The sequence below is a fragment of the Hemibagrus wyckioides genome, linkage group LG16, assembly GCF_019097595.1.
Source record: "Hemibagrus wyckioides isolate EC202008001 linkage group LG16, SWU_Hwy_1.0, whole genome shotgun sequence".
Classification (NCBI taxonomy): Eukaryota; Metazoa; Chordata; class Actinopteri; order Siluriformes; family Bagridae; genus Hemibagrus; species Hemibagrus wyckioides.
In genome coordinates, this window is record NC_080725.1 from 11,982,121 (window position 1) to 12,003,431 (window position 21,311).

At 38.6% G+C, this 21,311-nt stretch overlaps 1 protein-coding gene across 1 annotated transcript; it reads left to right on the forward strand.

Annotated features, from left to right (window-relative positions):
* The first annotated feature begins 605 nt into the window (after positions 1–605).
* On the forward strand, positions 606–21,256 carry si:ch211-176g13.8 (F-BAR and double SH3 domains protein 2). The gene is made up of 20 exons (XM_058412299.1): positions 606–892; positions 2,552–2,649; positions 4,016–4,061; positions 9,002–9,078; positions 9,257–9,401; positions 9,579–9,712; positions 11,797–11,851; positions 11,989–12,117; positions 12,879–13,001; positions 13,841–13,936; positions 16,207–16,323; positions 16,400–16,498; positions 16,756–16,905; positions 17,006–17,137; positions 17,230–17,313; positions 17,809–18,007; positions 18,826–19,046; positions 19,185–19,404; positions 19,588–19,655; positions 19,770–21,256. Exons 1-20 carry the CDS (start codon positions 872–874, stop codon positions 19,857–19,859), a joined length of 2,304 nt encoding a protein of 767 aa, XP_058268282.1. The 5' UTR covers positions 606–871; the 3' UTR covers positions 19,860–21,256.
* The last annotated feature ends 55 nt before the right edge of the window (positions 21,257–21,311 follow it).

The window sequence follows — 21,311 nt, forward strand, 5'->3', positions numbered from 1 at the left end:
CCTAATAATGCACACAATAACTTTAGTTAATGACTTTTTTTTTTTTACACCACTGTTAAACACAATGCTGTTTTAACCTTGACGTAATGATAGCTAACTGCAATATAACATTATGATAGCTAGACAGACAGACAGATAGATAGATAGACAGATAGATAGATAGATAGATACTTTATTGTTCCCGGAGGAAATTAATTTATAAACTCTTTAATAAAAAGCTTATTTCCTGATTTTTGCTGGGTATTTGTTCAAGTGTTTGTAGCAGCTTTCATAAATAAACAATAACGGATGTTCGCATGTCCACAACAACGTGCAATACACAGTTTATTAACTATTTCTTGGCCTCGTTAAAACAACAAGCCACCACTGGAGGGCGACATTTCACAACTTTCTTCAACAAAGGCCGAATTCCGAATAGTGTCCTAGCTCACTGAACGAGTGCACTATGTAGGGCGAGTAATAATGGATTCAGGACCTCACCTAGTGAACTACTGTCCAATGGGGAGTCGTTTTTTGGGATATATCCTTTAATAAACTGTGTTCGTGCGATCTCTCCGACGTGTCGCCATGGAGTCCGGGCACCCCCCCCCCTCTCCTCCCTCCAAGCTCGGCCGGAAACTCCGCTCCATTTCCATTACAAACTCGGCCCTCCGGCTGCGGGGTTTTTTTTTTCAGGCAGTGTGCAGCAGAAGTAAAGGTTTGCGAGCATGTTATGGCCGCTTAACCTCCGTTAGTTCTTCAGGTTAGATTATCCAGCTTTGTTTCTCCCGTTATTTCAGTAAAGACTGAGTTTTTTCCTCTCCGTGGTGCAGATGTATGCGGCTTGGCGGCAGAATTTTCTTCTCTTACTTTTCTCGGGACTCTTGTAAACATGCAGCCCCCGCCAAGAAAGGTACGGATTTCTTTCATATGCAAAAAAGAGAGAGAAAAGTTTAATTTCTTTCTTTTCATTTTTTTTTTGCAGCTGTTTTGGTCTGAAGCTGTTTCTAAAAGCTACAGAGTTGACCCAAGAAACGCTGTGTAAAGTTGAAAAGAAGTTTTTAGAGCAGCTAATGTTACATGGTGCTACATTTTTTCCCCTCAGTCATTAACTAAAAGTCAAAACCAAGTGAAATTAAACCAAGGCGTTTATTTTTTAAACCAGTTCATAAAAATTTAGTTTCACAATGTAATGCATGCCACTTGGGCATTTTCTAAATTATAGACTTACGTATAATACGTATAACATAAAATAAAGTTTGCTTTACATAAAGACACACTGATGCGTGATTTAATATCTGTTTAATTTATCCTTAATAGTCTCTGTTCAGAGGGTAGATAAGAAGTCGGAGGTAATTATGGGGCAGAGGTGAGCGTTTGAGTTATTAGAGAATATTTATGATCTCTTTCACAATGAGAGAAGCAATCTTTGAGACTGTCATCAGTTTTATTTATAATCTTAACATTACTTCTGATCATCAAGATGAATATGATCAGCTCTAAAGCCTGTCATGTTTAATGTGTTACTGATGTAAATGCATTTTATTCTGTGATCATTTGGTTTATAAGGAAATTCAGACAAATCCGAATGAAAAAGAAGCAGGGTGAAAAACCAACAAATAAATAAAAAAACATCAACGACATTTTAATGGTTACTACATGATCCACATTATACACAATAAAGCCACAGCTCAGGTTTTCGATTCCCTGTATTCAACTAACAGATCGTCATTACAACATAAAACAAGAGGCTTTGTTTTTTTGGCCCAAACTTGATGCGAGTTACTTTCATAGTGTCATGTGGTAGACAGGAAAAAGCTGAGAACAAAATGACATTTGCTGTGAAAAACTACACTAGACCTGTCGATTCACGATGACGATCTGAATGCGATTTTTGTCAGCTAATCTGTTGATTATCGTAACGAGAGATCACTGTATCGTCTGGATGTTGATTTTAAATGACTTTCACAATTTTAAACTTTTTTAGTAGACACATCAGTGGTCATAATATTTAAAAAAAAATGTAAAAAAAAAAAAAAAATCCAGTGTATTTTGCTGATATTTTCAGAGCGGAGATGTGAAAAGTCGCCCGTTCACACTGATCCTCCTGTTACAACAAAAGAGATATGATATGATCTGCAGTCCGAGACGATTTTGTGTCGATAATGTGTTATCTAATACAGCAGGGTAGTTTTACACCACAGACACTACTGCAAAATCTAGCAGCAGAAGCTACACTTTCTCACTGTCTCTGTTGTGCTTGTGTCATTATTTAATGCTGCATATACAGTGTTGTAACGGTAGCATGTATAATCAATTTATTAAATGCATTATATACATTGACGTACCTGTTGTAGGTAACTGATTGTTTTGTCTATATCCATATTGTTATTCCAATGATTTAAAATAAAAATACGATAAAATAAATATGTACTAGTCGTCGGAGCTGGAAGCAATTTTACACAAAGTATAAATAAATTATATTTAATTTATAAATTCACACAAAGTGTAAATCTTAGCCTTAGCCATTCAAGTAAATCAGGATATAATCCAAATCCTCTGTGTCCTGCAGGTGAAAGTGAGTCAGGAGCTGAAGCACGCTCACGCAGAGCAGCTGAGCAAACTTAACGTGAAACATCAGACTGACTGTGACCTTCTGGAAGACCTGAGGTGAGGCCTGTGTGAACAGCACTGTCAGCAAGGATTTCTGGTGTGCACATCATGTATTATAAAAAAGGCAGCACAGGGAAGTGCTTTGCTTCAGAGGGTAGGTTTCTGTTAGGTTCAGTTCGCAGAGCTACAGCTGAGCCTTCGAGCAAAGCGCTTAACACTAACCTGCTCTGATAAAAGGTTTCCCTGAATGAATACGAGCCTCTTCTTCTTGTAGTCTTGACTTTAGCCAGATTTATACTGTATTTTCTAACACATCTTGGTGGAATCTGTATCTGTAAGTGAATCCGGGGCAAAAAGGCTAAACAGCTGCAACAGGCAACAATCGAACACAAGATGTATCTAACAAGACCTGACCCATTCAAAACAGGAGCAGACATACTAGACCAAATTCCATACACGATAAACCATTTCAAAATGCTTAAAGTTTGAAACAAAAGTTTGTCTGCTGCCTTAGAAATATAAGGAAATTCAGCTCGAAAATAAGCTTTGTTTCAACTCACAAGCAGTCAAGACAACTTTCATCTTTCAAAAAATCTAAACTTGATAAAACTTAGTAACTTAATCAGGCTATCATGTTTAATATAAATATATAAATGTCATGAAACATTGAAAAAATGTAATGATTTGCCGATTTAGTGCCATTACAATGAATAGACAGTCGACTGTAAAGTTATTAAAATGTCAGCGAGCCCCGATGCTCATCTCAGAGGACAGCTACAAACACGATGGTGGTGTAATAATCGTAGGAATAGTAGTAGTGCTGGTGTAGTAATAGTAAAACGTTAGTGTAACGTAAATATTTGTATGAGAGCTCATAATTATTTGTGCCTCTTCCCATTTTCCCCTGACGTTTATTTTATTCCTGAGCTCCATAACACGATCAGGATTTTTTACACAGTGTGATATTACACCCTCGTACTGTACGTTTATTACAGACGAGAAACAGTAATGCGCTGTTACTCACTCAGACAAGCCCAGTCAGTGTTTTGCAGTCTGAAAAACACCTTGGGCACTTTTGGGAGCACCATGCACACTGTGTGTGTGTGTGTGTGTTTGCATGTTCATGCGAGGTGTTTGCAACACCTCCACTGCAAAACCTTTCAGGCTGAAGGTTGGCTTCGACACCACGTAGTAGCTGTCAGTAAGGCAAACACACGAGACGCACACAAAGCACTATTGTGCGTGATGTAATGCTGTATCTGCAAACTCGGATGAGCGGAATAATAATAGATGGAGCGCTGTGACATAACATTACACTGTGTACAAGGTTAAGGCTGGAGAGTAGTGCTGAAAGTGTGTGTAGACTGAAGTAGAATATTCTAATGTTGTGTTTTTGTGTGTGTGTGTGTGTGTGTGTGTGTAGGACGTACAGCCAGAAGAAAGCAGTTATAGAGAAAGACTATGCACAGGTAAGTCTGTTTGCATAATTGAATAATCCCTGTGTAATTTGCATATGCATGTATGATCATTTTCCATACTGAAAAGCTGCAGAATTTGTAACACACCTATAAAATCTAAAAGGATTTGTTTCTCTCCGCGTATACGGCACACTTTCTGTTTATTAGCCATAAAGAAATATTTACTCCAGAGCAGAAAACTTTGTTGATCTTCTCAATGGATCAAATCAAATGGTGCGTTTGTGCTTGCTTTTGTCTCCGAAATGCCAGAGCGGTGTCTATTATGGCTTCAGTAGAACTCAGATACTAGAGCCAAATGTTTTTATTTTTATTCATTCTTGGACGGATCTGACTTAGCACGCATACTCACGCATTAGATAGCTTTCTGTTTTCTCAAGAGGAGTGATTCAGTGTCATGCTGTAAGGGTATCGGGTTCAGAGGCAGACGCGTAGAGGTCACAGGAGTCGTACAAAAGACACTGTTTTAGCCTGTGTGTGTGTGTGTTCACCTCATCTTACAGCTCATTATTGTACATGCTACGTATTTGACCTAATGGTATGGAATGTAAAATGTTTTGCTTTTTGTAATGTTACTCATGTTCATGTAGGGTTTAGTGACTGCGCTCAGCTGTGAATGGTTACCATTGAGAAGTTTAGGGTTTGAAGTTGGATCGTCTTACCGTTCCCCCATGCCCCAATCCCACCCCCCGGTCTTTTTGGCAGTGGCTTTGTCCCGGTTTGTTATCTCAGAGGAATGTACATCTGTGACTGAACAGTGCAGGGTTCTACTGCTGAGACCAGACTTGCTTTCTGAACCTGAAGCTCTATCGTCCTCCTTTCTGTTTATTACTACCTTTTGTAAATATGCTACAAACAAATGAATGCAGCGAGTGCTACTCAAGTTTATTAATGTTTATAAGCTAATAATTGGTAATACGATACTTGTAATCAAAATACAGTCACTACATTCATGTGGCGATCCTTTTTACACTTTTAGCACAGCTGTGATAAAGAGCATAAAACAGCTGGAGGTCCACGTTGGCTAAATCGAAATATTTCCCAGAAATGGCAACAACATAATTCTGCTTTTCAGAACAGAAAATCAAGGCAGTGATGGAAATGTATAGAATCGAGCATTAGCTATCAAGCATTATAATCTTAACACTGCATAGGTGTCTCAAGATCATAAACTAGTTACATTAGCAAAGAAAACTCCTGCTTACACATTTCCTCAGCTTCCTAAGCTATCTTTTTACCATTTACGATTAATAGTCATGTTTATCTTATTCACATTTTTCCAGCTGACAGGATTGAATTGTGAATTGGCAAGAGTTCCTGCTTTAAAAAACCATTAAAAAAAGCAAACAGGGTCCTGTTTCATCTGTTCAGCGAGGTCATTTTTTGCAAGAACATTACTACCTTATCTTAAGGCTTGTTTGAAACGTTCGCTGCTTTAACATAAATGTAATATTGGTACATGAGTATCTGTGACACACAAATAAAACAGCTCGGTCACGGGAAAGTGCGGACTCGTGTTGTTTTAACCTCCTGGGACACGTTGCAGTGACGGATGGACCATTTCCTCCTGTCCAAAACGCTGAATGTGCATTACGTGGCGTTACTGGAATGAGGGTGAGAGATTGAAAAACATGAAAAGAAAGGAAAAGCAGGCCTTGGATAGAAAAAAATTTGTTGGCATCTGTGTAGTAAACATGCTCTGTGGGAATAGGTTTAAAAAACTGCATGCGCATTTAAAGATGCTAGTGTAATAACCAACAACAATGCTGAGTGTCAGGAATTACTACATGAGATTTTTAAGTGAGTAGTAAAAAAAAATCTTATCATGATACTATGGTGCATGAAGAGCTATGAATGTGTTTTCACACTGAAATGGAGGAAAATATATTGAAAAATCCTCTTTTAAATATTCACTATAGAACTTTAATTGAGAATCGGTTTAGTCCAGGTAGAGTTATATCCAGTCAGGGTATGTTATATCCAGTCATGTTGACATTGAGTGTATGAGTCAGGGGCCATTTCATTCCTCCAATTTTTTATGACCTATTTTACTTAATGCACCTTTGACTACGAAAGTCATATGTTTATTGACCTCAGGCTGAGCTCAGATTTCCGCACCATGCTTTGTTGATGGATTGTTTTGGTGTATTCACGCACATGTGTAATTATTCATTGTTCATTTACTGCATTGTGGAACCTCTATTAGTTTGAATAAAGTTTTAGGACATACTTATGATCTGATTTATCAACACTGAATCATGAAGCAGCCGCAATGCCTTTTTAATCACTTTGTTACTACAAACTGTTGCTGTTTTTCCACTGCCTACCGAAAAACACGAAGCAGTCCAGACAGGAGTCGAGAGAGAACATAGGGTATGTGTTTGCTTTCCACCAGTTCGAGAGGCAGTATACGTGACATTGTCATCATTACGTCTCAAAGCTGGAAAAATTTCTTGCTTTTGCATTTTTTATGTAAATTGTAAAGCAAGATTCATAGTCACACACAGTTGCTTTTATTCTGGTTAAAAATAATAACAAAAATAATGTTAAAATTATTACTCTTTTGTATTTCCAGGATTGAGGCTACACTCTATTCTTTTTTATTATTAAGTTAAATTACCGCACACGTATATGTTTATACACACACACACACACACACACACAGAGTGTATTTTCTGTTCCAGGTTCATATTTTCTCCTCTGCTTCGCCTTGCTCTTTGAACCGTGACACGAAGTGAATTGCTTTATTGTCTGTCTCCGTCCTTGCAGCAACACACAGATAACTGTGATAAGACCTGGAACGCTGTGTAATTGTACTCTGGATTCTTGTTCCCAGTATCGCTGTTGATTATCATCTTTCTCCCCATATTAATGAACATATTTACGTGTAAGAAAATCAAACATCCTTAATATACTATATAACACGATTAGTTTAAATGCTAATAACTTAGGTGTAACAAGTAAAACTAGATATGACATGACGGTACCCAGTGTCAGAGGTTATATCACACATGCTGTATGAATTCAAGTTAGATTTGTTACAGAATCATATCAGATTTCATGTTTCCTCTCCTCTCTGATATCTAATAGAGCATTTTTTTGCTGAGATCAGCCTAATAGTTTTTACTGGATACTGACATTGTAAGCGTGCCTAATGATAGTCTCGGATGATTAACGAGAAGCACGTGTCCCATGCTGAGTTTTCTGATTCAGCATCCAGGTGTGATGTGCTGCTAACTCTGAAGCACACAAGAGACTCCAGTGTCTGTGCATTTGAATGAGGCTCTTCCAGATGCACCACCTGGATGTCCTGAATGGCTGCTAAGTAGAGGAGCCTCTCTCATGCTCATCCTCTCTCCTGCTAAAGCCTATTGAGATGAGGCCGGTGGGCTGGCACGCACTCACAAAGCCAGATTGTGGTGTCCGGCCCTGGCAGGCACTCAGGAGCTCAATCAGGGCCTGGAAGCTGATCAGGGAACGCCATTCTCTTTATTCTACGGTATTCAGGAAAGGAATGCTCTCCTCTCTTGTGAACCTTGGTGGAAGCACAACACTTCTTCCCTAGGCTGTCACGGTGCTAGACCAGCACATCAGCTCTCTGTAAGAGTTGAATTCAGGTATCAGTGTATCGGTGAGACAGAACTGTGACAGTCATCTTGCGCACAAAGTAAACCTGGGCTGTTTTTTTTTTTAGCGGTCCATTTGCTTGGTCTGAATCCGAGTCGAATTAATACTTGTGGTACCTTTTCAGTTTGGGCTGGGAAGAAAACATTCCCTGAGGAGTGTGTTCGAAGACTGGAAACCTACTTTCAAAAGGCATTTATCTGTCAGTTAGGGATATGTCTGTGGCTGAAGTAAACAAATTATATTCAAGGGTGCATAAAAATCATAAATATCCACTGAGCAGGAAACACAGCACTGTTGCAGACTGTAACAAAATAAATAGGCAATTTACAGATCTCAGATCATATATCCAAATTTTATTCAGGTCTGTTCTCTGATGTGTATTTTCCAAGCTTCATAATACAGTTCATCAAAATTCTCAGTGCTCAGAAGTGAATAAATATGATCTCTTTCTTTCATGCGAATGGTTGTGTGACCATTGGGTAACTGTGTTCACACCTGCCCTAATGAACCACAACATGGGGGTAATGTTGAGTCCAACACACTTACTGCATTCATGTATTACTTACTGCATACATAAAGGTTTTTTTTAATAGAATGAAGCTGTTGTTCCTGCAGAAGTTGATATTAGAACGGTTCACAAAAACGTTTGGTTGAAACGGTTTAAAGCAATCATTATAGATTCAATTCCACTATAACACACTTCTGACATTTTGAAACATGTTTTTGTGATAGCCAAAAATCCACCTATTTAGCTAAATTATATTTCCCCAGGAAGTAATTTCATGTACAGTATTTTAAATAACCAATGTATATACAAGTTTGTGTTGCCAGAACAATTATAAGTTCTTCAGGAAGCCAAAACCACAGCTCTTGCTTTTTTTGTCTTGGAATCCCATGTGCTTCACATTTCTATATGTGTATACTGAATGTCCACAGTGATTGAACCTTGACATGGTTCACAGACCACAGAGAATAATTCTAAAATATTATTGCTTTCACATCACTGCCAAATGTTATTTTTACTATTTAACCGTTTGCCTGGCTGTGCTAGTCTCAGGATTGGGAGATGGTCAGAATAGTAAAACCTATACGTCAAAAAAAAAAAAAAAAAAACCTCTTGATTTACAGCAAAAAAAAAATTTCTTGAATGATTACTGAAATTTATTTTTCATTTCAATAACCAGTTTTAGGAATGATGCACCATTGTTTCTATATAAATTATATTTGCATTATATTACAGTGTAGCCACACTATAGTCACTATAGTTTTTATTTCATTGCTTGAAAGTATTTACCCCCTCCTTACAGGCACTGCAGAAGTTGGCTTCTCAGTATCTAAAGAGGGAATGGCCTGGGGTCCAGTCAGAAGAGCAGAAAGACTACGGGTAAATGAAGATGTGTTATAATTTACTATACACAGCTTTGTTCATACAGCATACCCAAACCAGAGGAAAGACATTGTGTTTTTTCTTTTTTGTTCTGTATGAATTTTATTGGTGTAATATTTTATCTGAAACTGTTAACTTCTGGTCAGTTAAAGATTTTGTGTCTGCATGTTTTCAGGAACGTTTGCACAGTGTGGAGGGCGTATTTAGAGGGTGTAGTGAAAGTGACCCAGTCTCGGATCAGTGGCTGTGACAGCTACAGGAGCCAGATTTCAGAGCCTATCAAGACTTTCCGGGTGCACAAAGAGCAGCAACTAAAAAAGGTACGTCGCTTACAAATACACTCAGGGAGAGCTGAGTATTTAGAAACTGTTGTAGTAAAACATATTGCTGTCATCATTCAGGATGTCCTGGAAATAAGTCTAAAAGTATAACTTTATACAGTATAATATGACATGTTTTATTTTCATCTACATTTTGCTCTCATTTTTGTGCCTTAGTGTATCGAGCAGCTTACGCGGGTTCAGGCCGAGTTGCAGGACACGGTGAAAGACCTGACCAAGTCCAGAAAGAAGTACCAGGAGACAGAGCAGATGGCCCAGGCCGTGAGGGAGAAAGCAGATATGGAGGCAAAGTATGTTTACTGAGCACTTTGTGATATTAGCGCACACGTTATATTTGTCTTCTAAAGGCAGATGATTGATTTCTGACCCCAGTTTGTCCTCTCACGTTTGCGCAGTTAGTGAAGTCTCATAACTTGTTATAGGAAACTGCTGTATGTCAACCAAAGGTTATCATGCTTCTTGTTGGTCAGGAAATTGTGAGTTTGCGGAGAGCAAGGCAGGCCATAAAAGGGCTCAGATTAAAGTGTATGCATTTCATTTAACACAGGGAAACAGTTCACTAGGACGTTGTGTGAGTATAGTGTCAAGCATTTCATTTGCTGGGTTTATAATTACAAACCTGAATAGGTTTGATCTCCAATCAGTAATAACAGCAACAGTGTATAGTGTGACGATTTCAGCTCTGCTATGCACAAGACAGGGCAGTTCGCTGGAATGTAGTTATACTATTCATAATAGAGTAACATGGACTGATGAGTTAAATGAACTAGTTGTAGTGAATTTTTCTGTGAAGAATCTGTCTCGGTGGAATTGAAACCCACATTTCTAAGCATCAGAATGCATACTCTTGCATACAAGCTGAGATTTTCAAAGATGATGTGTGCTCATACATAGACCACCTAGACCAGCAGTCGCCAACTGGTGGACTCCGGTCCGAATCCGGACTGCGAGATGCGTCTATCTGGACCGCAAATCTTTTTCACATAATGAAATAAATATATGCCAAACAGATGAAATTTGCAGTGAATAAAAAACAATGGCGTTCTCAAAAATAAGGAAAGTTGACGCTGAAAACCCGAGTTTTCTGAGATGAATAACTGTTCCGGAGGCTGTTTTTCCTGGACTTAGGAAAGTGGCACTATACACCTTGAGCATGTTAGGTTCAACATATAGCTGTGAGTTAGCATTCTCAACACTTAACATTATCAAAAGTAAATACAGGTCAAGAATGACCAATGAACATTTACATTCCAGTTTGAGGATTGCACTGACTCCATTCCTCCCAAGATTCAAAGTGATAGCTGGAAAGGTCAGAGCCAATTTCTCCCACTGAAGTTCTCAATCAGAAAACGTATGCAAATTAACATGAATGTAATGTGATATATATTTTTGGAACTAAGACGTTTTATGCTTCCAACTTTAAGTTCAACTCAGCTCAGCCTAACAGGCAATTTTATTTCATTTAATTGAGTTTTTATGGACTTAGAAACAGTACAAATGAACAGATAAAGGGTTTCTTGCACTGTTTCATTTTTCCAACACTGGCACTTTATTTTTGCCTGTTTGTTTTTCTGCATGATATTGCTGATGATCTTTTACCAATACAATGTGAAAAACAGAAGAGAGCAGTATTCAGCATAAGGTACATTTAGTTAAGTTGAGACAATACATATAAAGATTAAATGTGATTTGAGATTTCTGTTTTTTGTTTTGTTTGAACCAGTGAGGTTTGCATCATTAATTAATGATTGTTAATCGCAGTTCAGCAAAAAAAAAAAATCACTTTATTTTTCCTTTTATCTATTATATTGTGTCCAATAAAAATGTTGTTTACACTCATTTAGGTATATAATTGCCCGGACCTCGGCTGGCAAGGAAGGTTCATTTACTGGACCTCAAGCAATTTCAGTTGAAGACCTAGACTGTTGACCTAGACTATATCACCTAGACTTTCTTCTAGACTATACCATGTTTGTTTAGTGCTATATGGTTTCACCTTGCACTTGTATGCTAGTAAGGCAGTGCTGTCTGGGGATATTTCCTTTTGGCGTAGGCTTGAATAATGTTGTGGTCTACCTGCAGTTAGAGGATTTATAGCATGAGTGCAGAATTTGTTAAACATGTGTCACTCTCCCCAGCACACACACACACACACACAGGGGAGAGAGAGGAGGACAGAGGTCGACATTGGCCTTTCATTGTTCTGTCAAGAAAACAAAAAACAGAGGAAGTCACACCTGAGGAGGAAGCAGTACTTTTTATTTTTGAGTCATGATGAAAGAAAGATTTGCTATTGTTTACACAACCACTGTGTTGTCCATTTTTCTAGTCTAAATATACCTTTTCTAATCTGTCCACCTTTGCATGTCCAAAGGTCCAAACTCAGTCTGTTCCAGTCCAGATCCAGTTTAAAAAGAGCAAGTGTGAAGGTGAGTAAAGCAATTACTATGAACTGCCAGTTTATGCATGAATACTTCCAATCTGTGTTAGTCTAATGTTTGAACTGACACACATTTTATTCATTTGAAAAACATTCAAGAACGTATGTATTTTGTTCTTTTTGCAGTTGAAAGCCAAGAGAAATGAGTGTAACTCCAAAGCCACCCATGCCAGGAATGAATATCTGCTTACTCTGGCAGCAGCCAACGCCCACCAGGGCCGTTACTATGAGACAGATCTGATCAGCTGTATTAAGGTGACACTCCATTTCTAACCCTGTTTTTAACTGCACTTCATTTCAGGATGTAGAGTCACAACAAACAGAGCAGCTTGCCAACATGTGGCATAATGATGGGTGGCATACCAGTAGAAATAAGACACTCCTAGAAAGAAAGCACTAGAACATATTTTCATATTAACAGTGAGATAATATCAAAGTAATTAAAATGAGCTAATGGTCTCAGGTAGCTATCTAAATGCACAGTAATTTAAGCAAAATACCAAAGAAATATTTTTTTCTGCAAAAATTTCATGAAATTTTTTGGCTAGTTAACCAACCTGAGCCAGTCTGGACCATCATGGAATTTCACGCTAGTGTAAACTGTTTTCAGCAGGGTACCCATGGCCTTCGAACAATCATTTTCCACACATCGTTTTCCAACTCGATTCTAATCCAGGAGCACAGACTTTACAAATTTGTCTGAAAGTCTAATAAAGTTTGTCTATGCAGGAATCATTTCTAAGAGAATGCGCACAGACACACCCACAAACCACTTGACGGTAACTCCCTAAATGGGGAGGTTTGAATTCTACTGAGAAATATTCACATTTTCTCACGAAAGACCATGTGTATGATCAGGCATTAGATCATTTGTATGTATAGAGAAATACCAAAAGAACAGCAAGATATGTACTGCATATCATATATTTACAACGTTTTGAGAATCAAGCAACAACCTTAAATAAATCGATTTTTCCAACTGAAATTTTTAGCTGTGTTGTTTTTTTCATCCCCAGGTCCTGGATGGCAGTGTGTATGATCACATGAAAGGCTACCTGGTTTCACTGTGTCAGGCCGAGCTGGAGGCATCCCATGTCATTCAGGACACCTTCAACTTCCTGCTGGAGAAGTCCAGTGGGGTAAGTGGAAGACACTTGCACACATACACACGTGCCTTGGAAAAACACACAGACGACACAATGGCCTCAAGGGTGCTGTTGGGAATTTGATCTTGCAGTAAAAAGCAGGTGGATAAGATCTCACTGTATATACAATGGAGTTTGTAAACAGCACGTTGCAATATGTTTCAGCACAGTTTAGGTCTTTCCTCTGCAACTGCATTCCTCTGCAAATTAAAGCTGTGGCTAAATTATGTATATATATATATATATATATATATATATATATATATATATATATATATATATATATATATATATATATATATATATATATATATATATATATAAATAAAACATTGTCCATTGATTTCAAGTCACAGTGTCTTATTACTTAAACTGATGCAAGAAATATGTATTCATGCATGTGCCAGCATTGACAAGTGATAATAATTTTGCCATTATGCCAAATGTTGGTTCTATTATTTATCTCGAATGTTGAACCGATGCACTTAGTCATATTAGATTTGTTCTGATTTGAAGTCAGTCTTACATCTTAGTAACATGATGATCTTTAGAGTTTGTTTCCATCCGTCTCGGTGTGACCTTATCTTTGGTCTAGTGTGTCTTCTGTGTGGTGTGTGTTCACACAGAGTTAAGTTTCAAAACACGCACATGCACAGGTCCGCTTTCACAGTGAGCCTGGTTTGCATGGTCACAGAGGATCTACAGATTTCTACAGAGATCTACAGAGTTGCCATACTGCCTGGTTATATAATAATTTATATTCATTGATAACTATGTTTCAAAACTACTAGTGCAATATAAAATTGTGTTTTTGCATCTTGTTGTATGTGTAGGTTATACAGGACTTTCATCAGGAGCTCTTTATCCAGGAGAATGCTGCGTTTCAGAAAGCTTCCCCCTTCAACTTTCAGCCCTGTGACAATGATTCTGTAAGTTCTTCCCCTATTCATGATATTGGTTCCATACATAGAGTATAAGGGCTTTGCAGAACCTCTGTGTAAGATTCTTTCACTTGTATGTAATGTCAGTTTTGGTTGACCTATATTGTGTGCTTTTAAAAGAATGATGACACCCTGGTGTCTGCTGCCACACCACTCACATAGCCTCCTGTCCCCTGTTCTCCCACCTTTAAGCATTCTCTCTCTCTCAGTCTCTGGACACAGTTCTCCGCTCAGGCCCCGGGACAACCTCACACTGGATAATTTGTTCAAGCATCAAGCCCCTTTTTGTTTTGTTTTTCCTTTTCTTTCCTTCTTGAAATCAAACAAGCACCACCCTGTTCCCCGTGAAAATATTAGTGACGCGGCACTTCCCTCACTGAGACGGAAGAGCCCAGAAAAGCGTGGCCAGGGCGAAAAGGAGCGGAGCTGCAGGGAGGCCTGTAAAAGGGAGCTTTGTGAGGGTGCACTGGGTGCAGTGTGTGTAGTCTAGCCTCTCTAGACTCTCCTCCACCCCTCCTGCCACATAACATCTGAAAACAGGAACCACATCCCACCTTCTCTTTAGCTTCACACTTCACCCTGACACACCTCCTGAATCTAATCCTTCCACCACTATATTCCACTGATTCCAAAAATGATCAAACTGAAAAAAAAAGATCTGTTTGTGTTAAAAATGTGCTTCTAGCTTGAAGCATTAAAGTTTATTTTAACAAGAGTTTAACAAATATTTGGTTATTAATATCCAATTTTTGCTAGTTGTCCAGAATTTTAAAACATGTTACACATATTTATATATGGTCTGTGACATATATAGAGTATATGTCTTAGTAACATTTTCTGGGGGGGGAAAAAGACAGCTGGCACATTCAGCTTTGATTCAACAGCACCCGGTCTGTTCTGTGCCACACAGACCCAAAATAAGCGTGTGCATGTCAATGGTCCCATTCTTTAGCTGATTGCATCACTAACGTTTATTTAGTTGGTCAATATTTAGACGGCTGTCCACAGGCATGCTCCAGTATGGGTCCCCTCCTTTCTGGGTTTTTGAACTGTGTTTGTTCAACTTGTCACAGGCTTCTACTTGTTATATTACTGAATATTTGGGTAATAAATTGAGAAAACATGACATGTATTAACATATTTATTTTATCCTTGGATGGAATGTTACTAGGAACTATAAAAGCTGGATTTCCTTCGTGTCATGCTACCATAGTGGACCAAAAATAACTTTATTGCCTTATATAAATTATAGTTGAAATCTATCTATAAATCTGTCTAGGTTGACTATTCCCCTTTAACAAAAATCTGCTTCGCTAACAGCATCATTGAGTTCACTTTATTTATGTGAGAGTTTGCATATTTTCTGGGTCAATGGGTTTCTCTGGTTTCCGTGCATCTTCCAGTAACATGTCAGTAGGTGGATTGGCTATGATAAATTGCCTCTAGGTGTGTATGTGTATGTGAATGTGTTTGTCTAGAATCCTATCCAGTGCTCCAGATCCACCATAACCTGGAGCAGAATAAAGTGAATACTGAAGATTCCCTATGAAAGAGTACATTTATTTATCCGCGTATGTCAAAGGCCAAATTTGAAATGTCAGTGCAAGTGTCCATACTGGGAAACTTGGTGGTATTATATTATTAAATGGATCATTTGGAAACACCATAAAGGCAAGCTATCAGAAGGCAAAGCTGATTTTTGTACCTACAATACCTACCTAAACTTTTAACCTGATTTTGGGTCTTAAATTTGTCGTTTAAATGTTGTATTGTTGGGAGTCAGTGACAAAATAGAACATAATAATGTACCATTTTGAATCATAACCCTAATATCCAGGAAATCCACGCTTAACTACATACCATATAGCGTAAGAATATACTCTGTAGTATGCTTGGGTTTACTACAAGTAATTCATGTGGTCCAAATGACACATGCTTTAAAAGGAGCTTTCTCTCCTAAAACCTGCAGCCATTGTGTATTAAGTGGACCAAGCTGAGTTTAATCCTTGTCTGAAACTCTGGGAGTCAGTCTAGTTTGTTTGACTACATCCTAACCTGTACTACAACTCTTAACAGTCTGTAAAAACAGCACACTGTAGCAGGTACTAATACAGTATTCTGTATTACAGAATGATACTTGGAGCATTATTTTATTCACACAGGCATGTAATTACATGCATGTGTGTCATTTGATGTATCCTTTTCAGTGTGTTTCAAGTAATGAGCTTGGGGACTGTAACATTTCTGTCCTGTGATAGGTAATGCAGGTAGTAAAGGAGAGCGGCACGGCGGAGGAGCACAGCCTGAATAAAGAGGCACGGAAGTGGGCCACCCGTGTAGCCAGGGAACACAAGAGCATCATCCATAGTCAACGGGTAAGAGACATACAGTGGTGAGAAGTAGTCTCAGGATGTCAAAGGAAATGTTGACTGTGTGATTTTGTGTTTGTAGACCCTATCGGAGTGTGAAGGGATGCCTCAGCAAGAGCAAAACTCCAGCGAATTGGAGCTGAAAATGGAGGAGGCAAAAGAGAGCATCCGACAAGCAGAGGTAGGGATTGTGTGTATTCAGATTAATAATGTATCACCAGTGACCTGCTGGTATTCTCATGTTAGTTTAATTGCTACCCAGCTAGGCCTTGGGCACCTCCTTCTTGTCAGTGATAAAGACTGTTATCTTTCGTGTTAAATACAACTTCTCAGATGTAAGATTGGCATTGGCATTGTGGTAAAACTATGAATGAACAGATATGTCATTGAGTGCTCAGCAAGGAACAGAGGGCAAAGGATTTTATCTTTTCTCTGCAGACAGCGAAGCTGAAAGCTGAGGCTCGTCTAAACCTGCTGAGAGATGTGGGTGTGGCTGTGGACACCTGGATAAAAAGCGCCATGAACCAAGTGATGGAGGAACTGGAAAATGAAAGATGGGCCACAATTACTCATGATGCCTCTATTTCTGTACGGCAGAAAATTTCCGGTCATGCTTTAATAGTCATCTATAAAATGTTCTAACTAAAAGTCTCATTGTGTTTAAACTTGTTTTAACATTTGCTTTTAGAGCACAGCAGATTTTGACAGAGAGGAGGACGAGGAGATGGAGGACACAGAAACACTAGATGATAGCAGCTCCAGTCCTTCTAGCACTTTGAGGAACTACCCGCTCACCTGCAAAGTGCTTTACTCATATCAGGTCAGTTTCTGTAATATTTCTTCTTATAGGGCTGATCAATCAGCCAGCATGTTACTCAGAAAATAAACACAATTTTTTTTTGCATCCAATAGGCATCACAACCAGATGAGCTAACTATTGAGGAGCAGGAAGTGCTGGAAGTCATAGATGATGGTGATATGGAAGACTGGGTTAAGGTACAGTGCACATTAGACACACTGAAATGTTATAAAATGTGCAAATCATGTTTCATTAATTGTTATTGAAATAGTGACCTAAACTTCACAAATATCAGTCTAGTCAATTCAGTTAGGAAGCACAAGTAATTGTGACAGGTTTCACGTGATGGTGACCAATTGCTTTTTTGCAGTATGCCTGCAGTATACAACTAAATCCTCCGTTTTATTGATAAATGAACATCCAAGAGCTTGCACTTTGCGTTTTCTCTTTGCATTGATATGATCTAAATAATAATTTTATAATGATTTATGTAGTTGTTCTCAGGTTGCTGCAGACAAATCTTTAATTATGACACGCTTTTCCTGTTTGTCCTGTGGTCCAAGGCATTTCTGTTGAAGTGCAATATGATATTTTTCTCATAAATGCACCTTTAACATCAACACTTTACTGTTACTTGGTTTATAAGAAACTATCTTCAGCTATTTCAGACACTGTGTCTGTGCTTTCTTTAGGCTAGAAACAGAGCAGGGCAGGTGGGCTATGTGCCTGAGAAGTACCTGCAGTTGCCCTCCTCTAACAGTCTACTAAGCATGCTTCAGTCCCTGGCAGCCCTGGACACACGCTCGTACTCCTCCAACAACTCCACCGAGCAAGAGCCTGAATCTACCACTGAGCAGCATGTCCAGACCAGCCCCAATGGAGACAACAGCGGTGAGCAGCCAGTAAACACTATGTAGCATACCATGCCAGACTCTGCCGTGGGTAGTGACGACATGCGTGTAGTCTGAGTTATGTAATCTGATTACAAAAATCAAACACACGAAATCACAGAGGTTTCCTTTGAGATTGTCTGAAATCAGATTACAGTTTTAATCCTCTGTATATCATGATGACACTTTTTTGAAGATACATCAATGAATCACAGTCTATTCATTCAGAATTAACTGAATTTTCCTTTAAATTGCATCAGTTGAGAATCACATCAGTTAGGAAACATTTATCTTACACCTAAAATGCACAATAGCTTCCAGGTGCCAATGTATATGTTAATGCTTCTACATGTAATAGTCTTGGATAATAATCTTTGACTATAGATATAATAAAAAAATTCCAAAAGTAATCCAACATAATTAGATTAGATATTAAGAAAGTGACTTGAATTAATTACAACACCTTTCTTGGATCAATACTGAAATTGATTTGCATGCTCAATTTTTTACTCTTTATATCAGGAGGTGACTTTTAAAATGTTCACAACAAGCTTGTTATCATAAGTAGTGTGGATTTAATGCTATGAATATTACAGCTGCATGTTCTACATACTTTAATGAACACACCCAACACAAAGCAAACAGATAAAATGATGGGAAGATTGGCCTGTACATGTTGCACCACACAGACAAAAAATGTCATGGTTCAAAAATCCCTCCCTCTGCTGGTTGTATGTGGTAATGCAAAGTCATAGTGACGTATCTAACGCAATTAAACGTGTCTTTGCCACATCATGGTGCTTCCTCTCCCTGCTACAGTGCACTTTGCAAAGGCATTGTATGATTATGAGGCTCAGACCGAGGACGAGCTCTCCTTTCCCGAGGGAGCCATCATCCGCATTCTGAACAAAGACAACCAGGAGGACGACGGTTTTTGGGAAGGCGAGTTTAACGGCAGCGTGGGGGTCTTTCCTGCCGTGCTCGTGGAAGATCTGGCCGCACCAAAAGGCGAGGACACGCACACAGGCGTGGAGACACAGGTGTGTATACTAAAGTATTCTAAAGTCTATATATAAATACATAATGCTAAATATTTTATATAGCACATTCCTATATTTTTTATAGATTCTCCAGTTATGTAAACATCAAATTTCAAACTGGATATTTTCTATATGCAGGAGTCTCTGTGTAATCAGAGTCGTCCTCCTCGTCCACTGTCTATGACTCAGTACCAGCCCTCGTCCAGCAGTAGTCCAGTCTCCAGTCCTCTTGCCACACCCACTCTGCCCTCTCCAATTTCCAGCCCAGCCAGCTCCTCAGCATCCCCTCTCGCCAGCCCACGCTCCCTTAATGGCTACCACAGACCAGCCCCGGCACCCCCCAAAGCACCCAGCAACAGTAAGAAACTCAAGTTCATTAGCATTGTGTTATCACAAATTGATGATTTTAAAAAATATATAAAAATTAAAATTCTAAATATAATTTTTGGGTCCAGTCCTAATTATTATATTATATATTTTTATTATTATGATATTATTTTTACAAGCTGGTTAGTGACTGTGCTTATTCGGTCTCCCATAGACCATGCCCACAACTCCACACCTCCACCCAGGTACCCTTCAGACAGCAGAGCAGGAACACTGAGGCCTGTAAGCACCACAAAATGACTGCACTCCAAAAATTCTGTTTAAAAATTTTTTGTTATAAAAATTAAAATATTTACTTGATATTTAGTTTTATTATTATTATTATTATTATTATAGGTACGTGCTGCACCTCCCCCTCCCCCTCCCAAACAGCAGGCCCAGGGTCAAGTGCAGAAGAAAGAAGAAGTGGAGATCACGCTTGTGTAATGGTGCTGCCCTGGTGGTCGCTCCTGTATTTTACTCGACTTCCACGGTAGTCTCTCAGCCCACTCTGGGTGGAGGAACGCTTCGGGTTTGGATCGTACTAAAACCCAAATGGTAGCACAGAGGAAACGTCGGATGCATCTGGAATGCATTTTGCAAACAGCTGAGTTCAAGCAAGCCAGGGATCTCTTCATGTGATCCGCTTCCATCTACCCTCCTCTGTTTTGTCTTCTGTATTGAAGTCATTAACTGTGTACTGAGCATGCTGGGGGATCAGTGACAGCCAGTGGATCATCAGTCAGTGGAAAAACCCTGTGGTTTTCTTTTCAAGTTTTAAATTTCAGATGAATTTATTACAGCTGGCATTTGACTCTTCCGTTTACTTCCTGTGGAACAGTATCACAGTGTGACAGGAGCTGGCCCGCCCAGCCGAGAACACGACTGGAAGTAAAATAGACTTCTTCAAGGGAAAAGTGGCAATTTCATTTCAGTGCATTTCAAATTAATATGAATTTGTAAGTATTTACATGTGTATGTTTTTTTTTTTTTTTTTAGCTATCTCTCTTTGTAAAACACTATTTGAATGCAGAATTTAAAATAAGTATTGGGTTCACGACTAACACATTTGACCTTATTGAATCTAACATGCTTTTTTTGTGGTCAAACAGTATTTTTATTTTGAGAAATGTTCTTTATGGTATCATATCAGAACTGTCTGTTGATTTTCCAAGGCTGTGGGAGGTTTAATGTAAAGAGCTAGAAAGTTGACTTCATAGCTCTCAAAGCAAGAGTGAGACTTATTGAGACAGAATTTCCCTGGCAAGGCTCAAAAAGCACTTTAGTGTTCAGAGATATAGAGCATTTCAGTATTATTGCTTGTGGAGTCCGCTGTTGTCATTTAGTTTATGCTGCTAGCCCTGATAGTTTAGATTCCACCATTTTTTGGGTTGATGTAATTTATTTTCCTGAAATTAATAATATGTAACAGTTGTCTTCTCTAACACGATTTTCTTTAAACCAGATAGTTTACAGATGGTCTGAGACATAGAGGAATACTATACCTATACCTTTAACAGTCGTGTTTTGAGGTTCTGCATTTGTTTTATTAATTGCAGGTTTAGAAAGGTGATGATTGTGTTGAAATGTAGTTAGCTAGAGCAACATTAAAACTTATATTTTTGTTTCTCCTGTTGCATGTAAAAAAAATTTTTTCATGAGTTTACAGTTTATTTTTCCCGTTTTCAGTATCAGGTGCTTGAGCAGACGTTTATTTCTCGACGTTGCTTAAAAGCAGCTGAACACCCAAATGAACTCAGTTGCCTTAGCAACACCATCAAAAGACAAAAGTCATGTATGTATTTATCATGTAAAAATGATGAATAATAAAAGTGTAAAAGACACTTTCCAAAATGATCTAAACCTCATTCGTGGTAAGGTTCAAGGTCAAGAATCTTG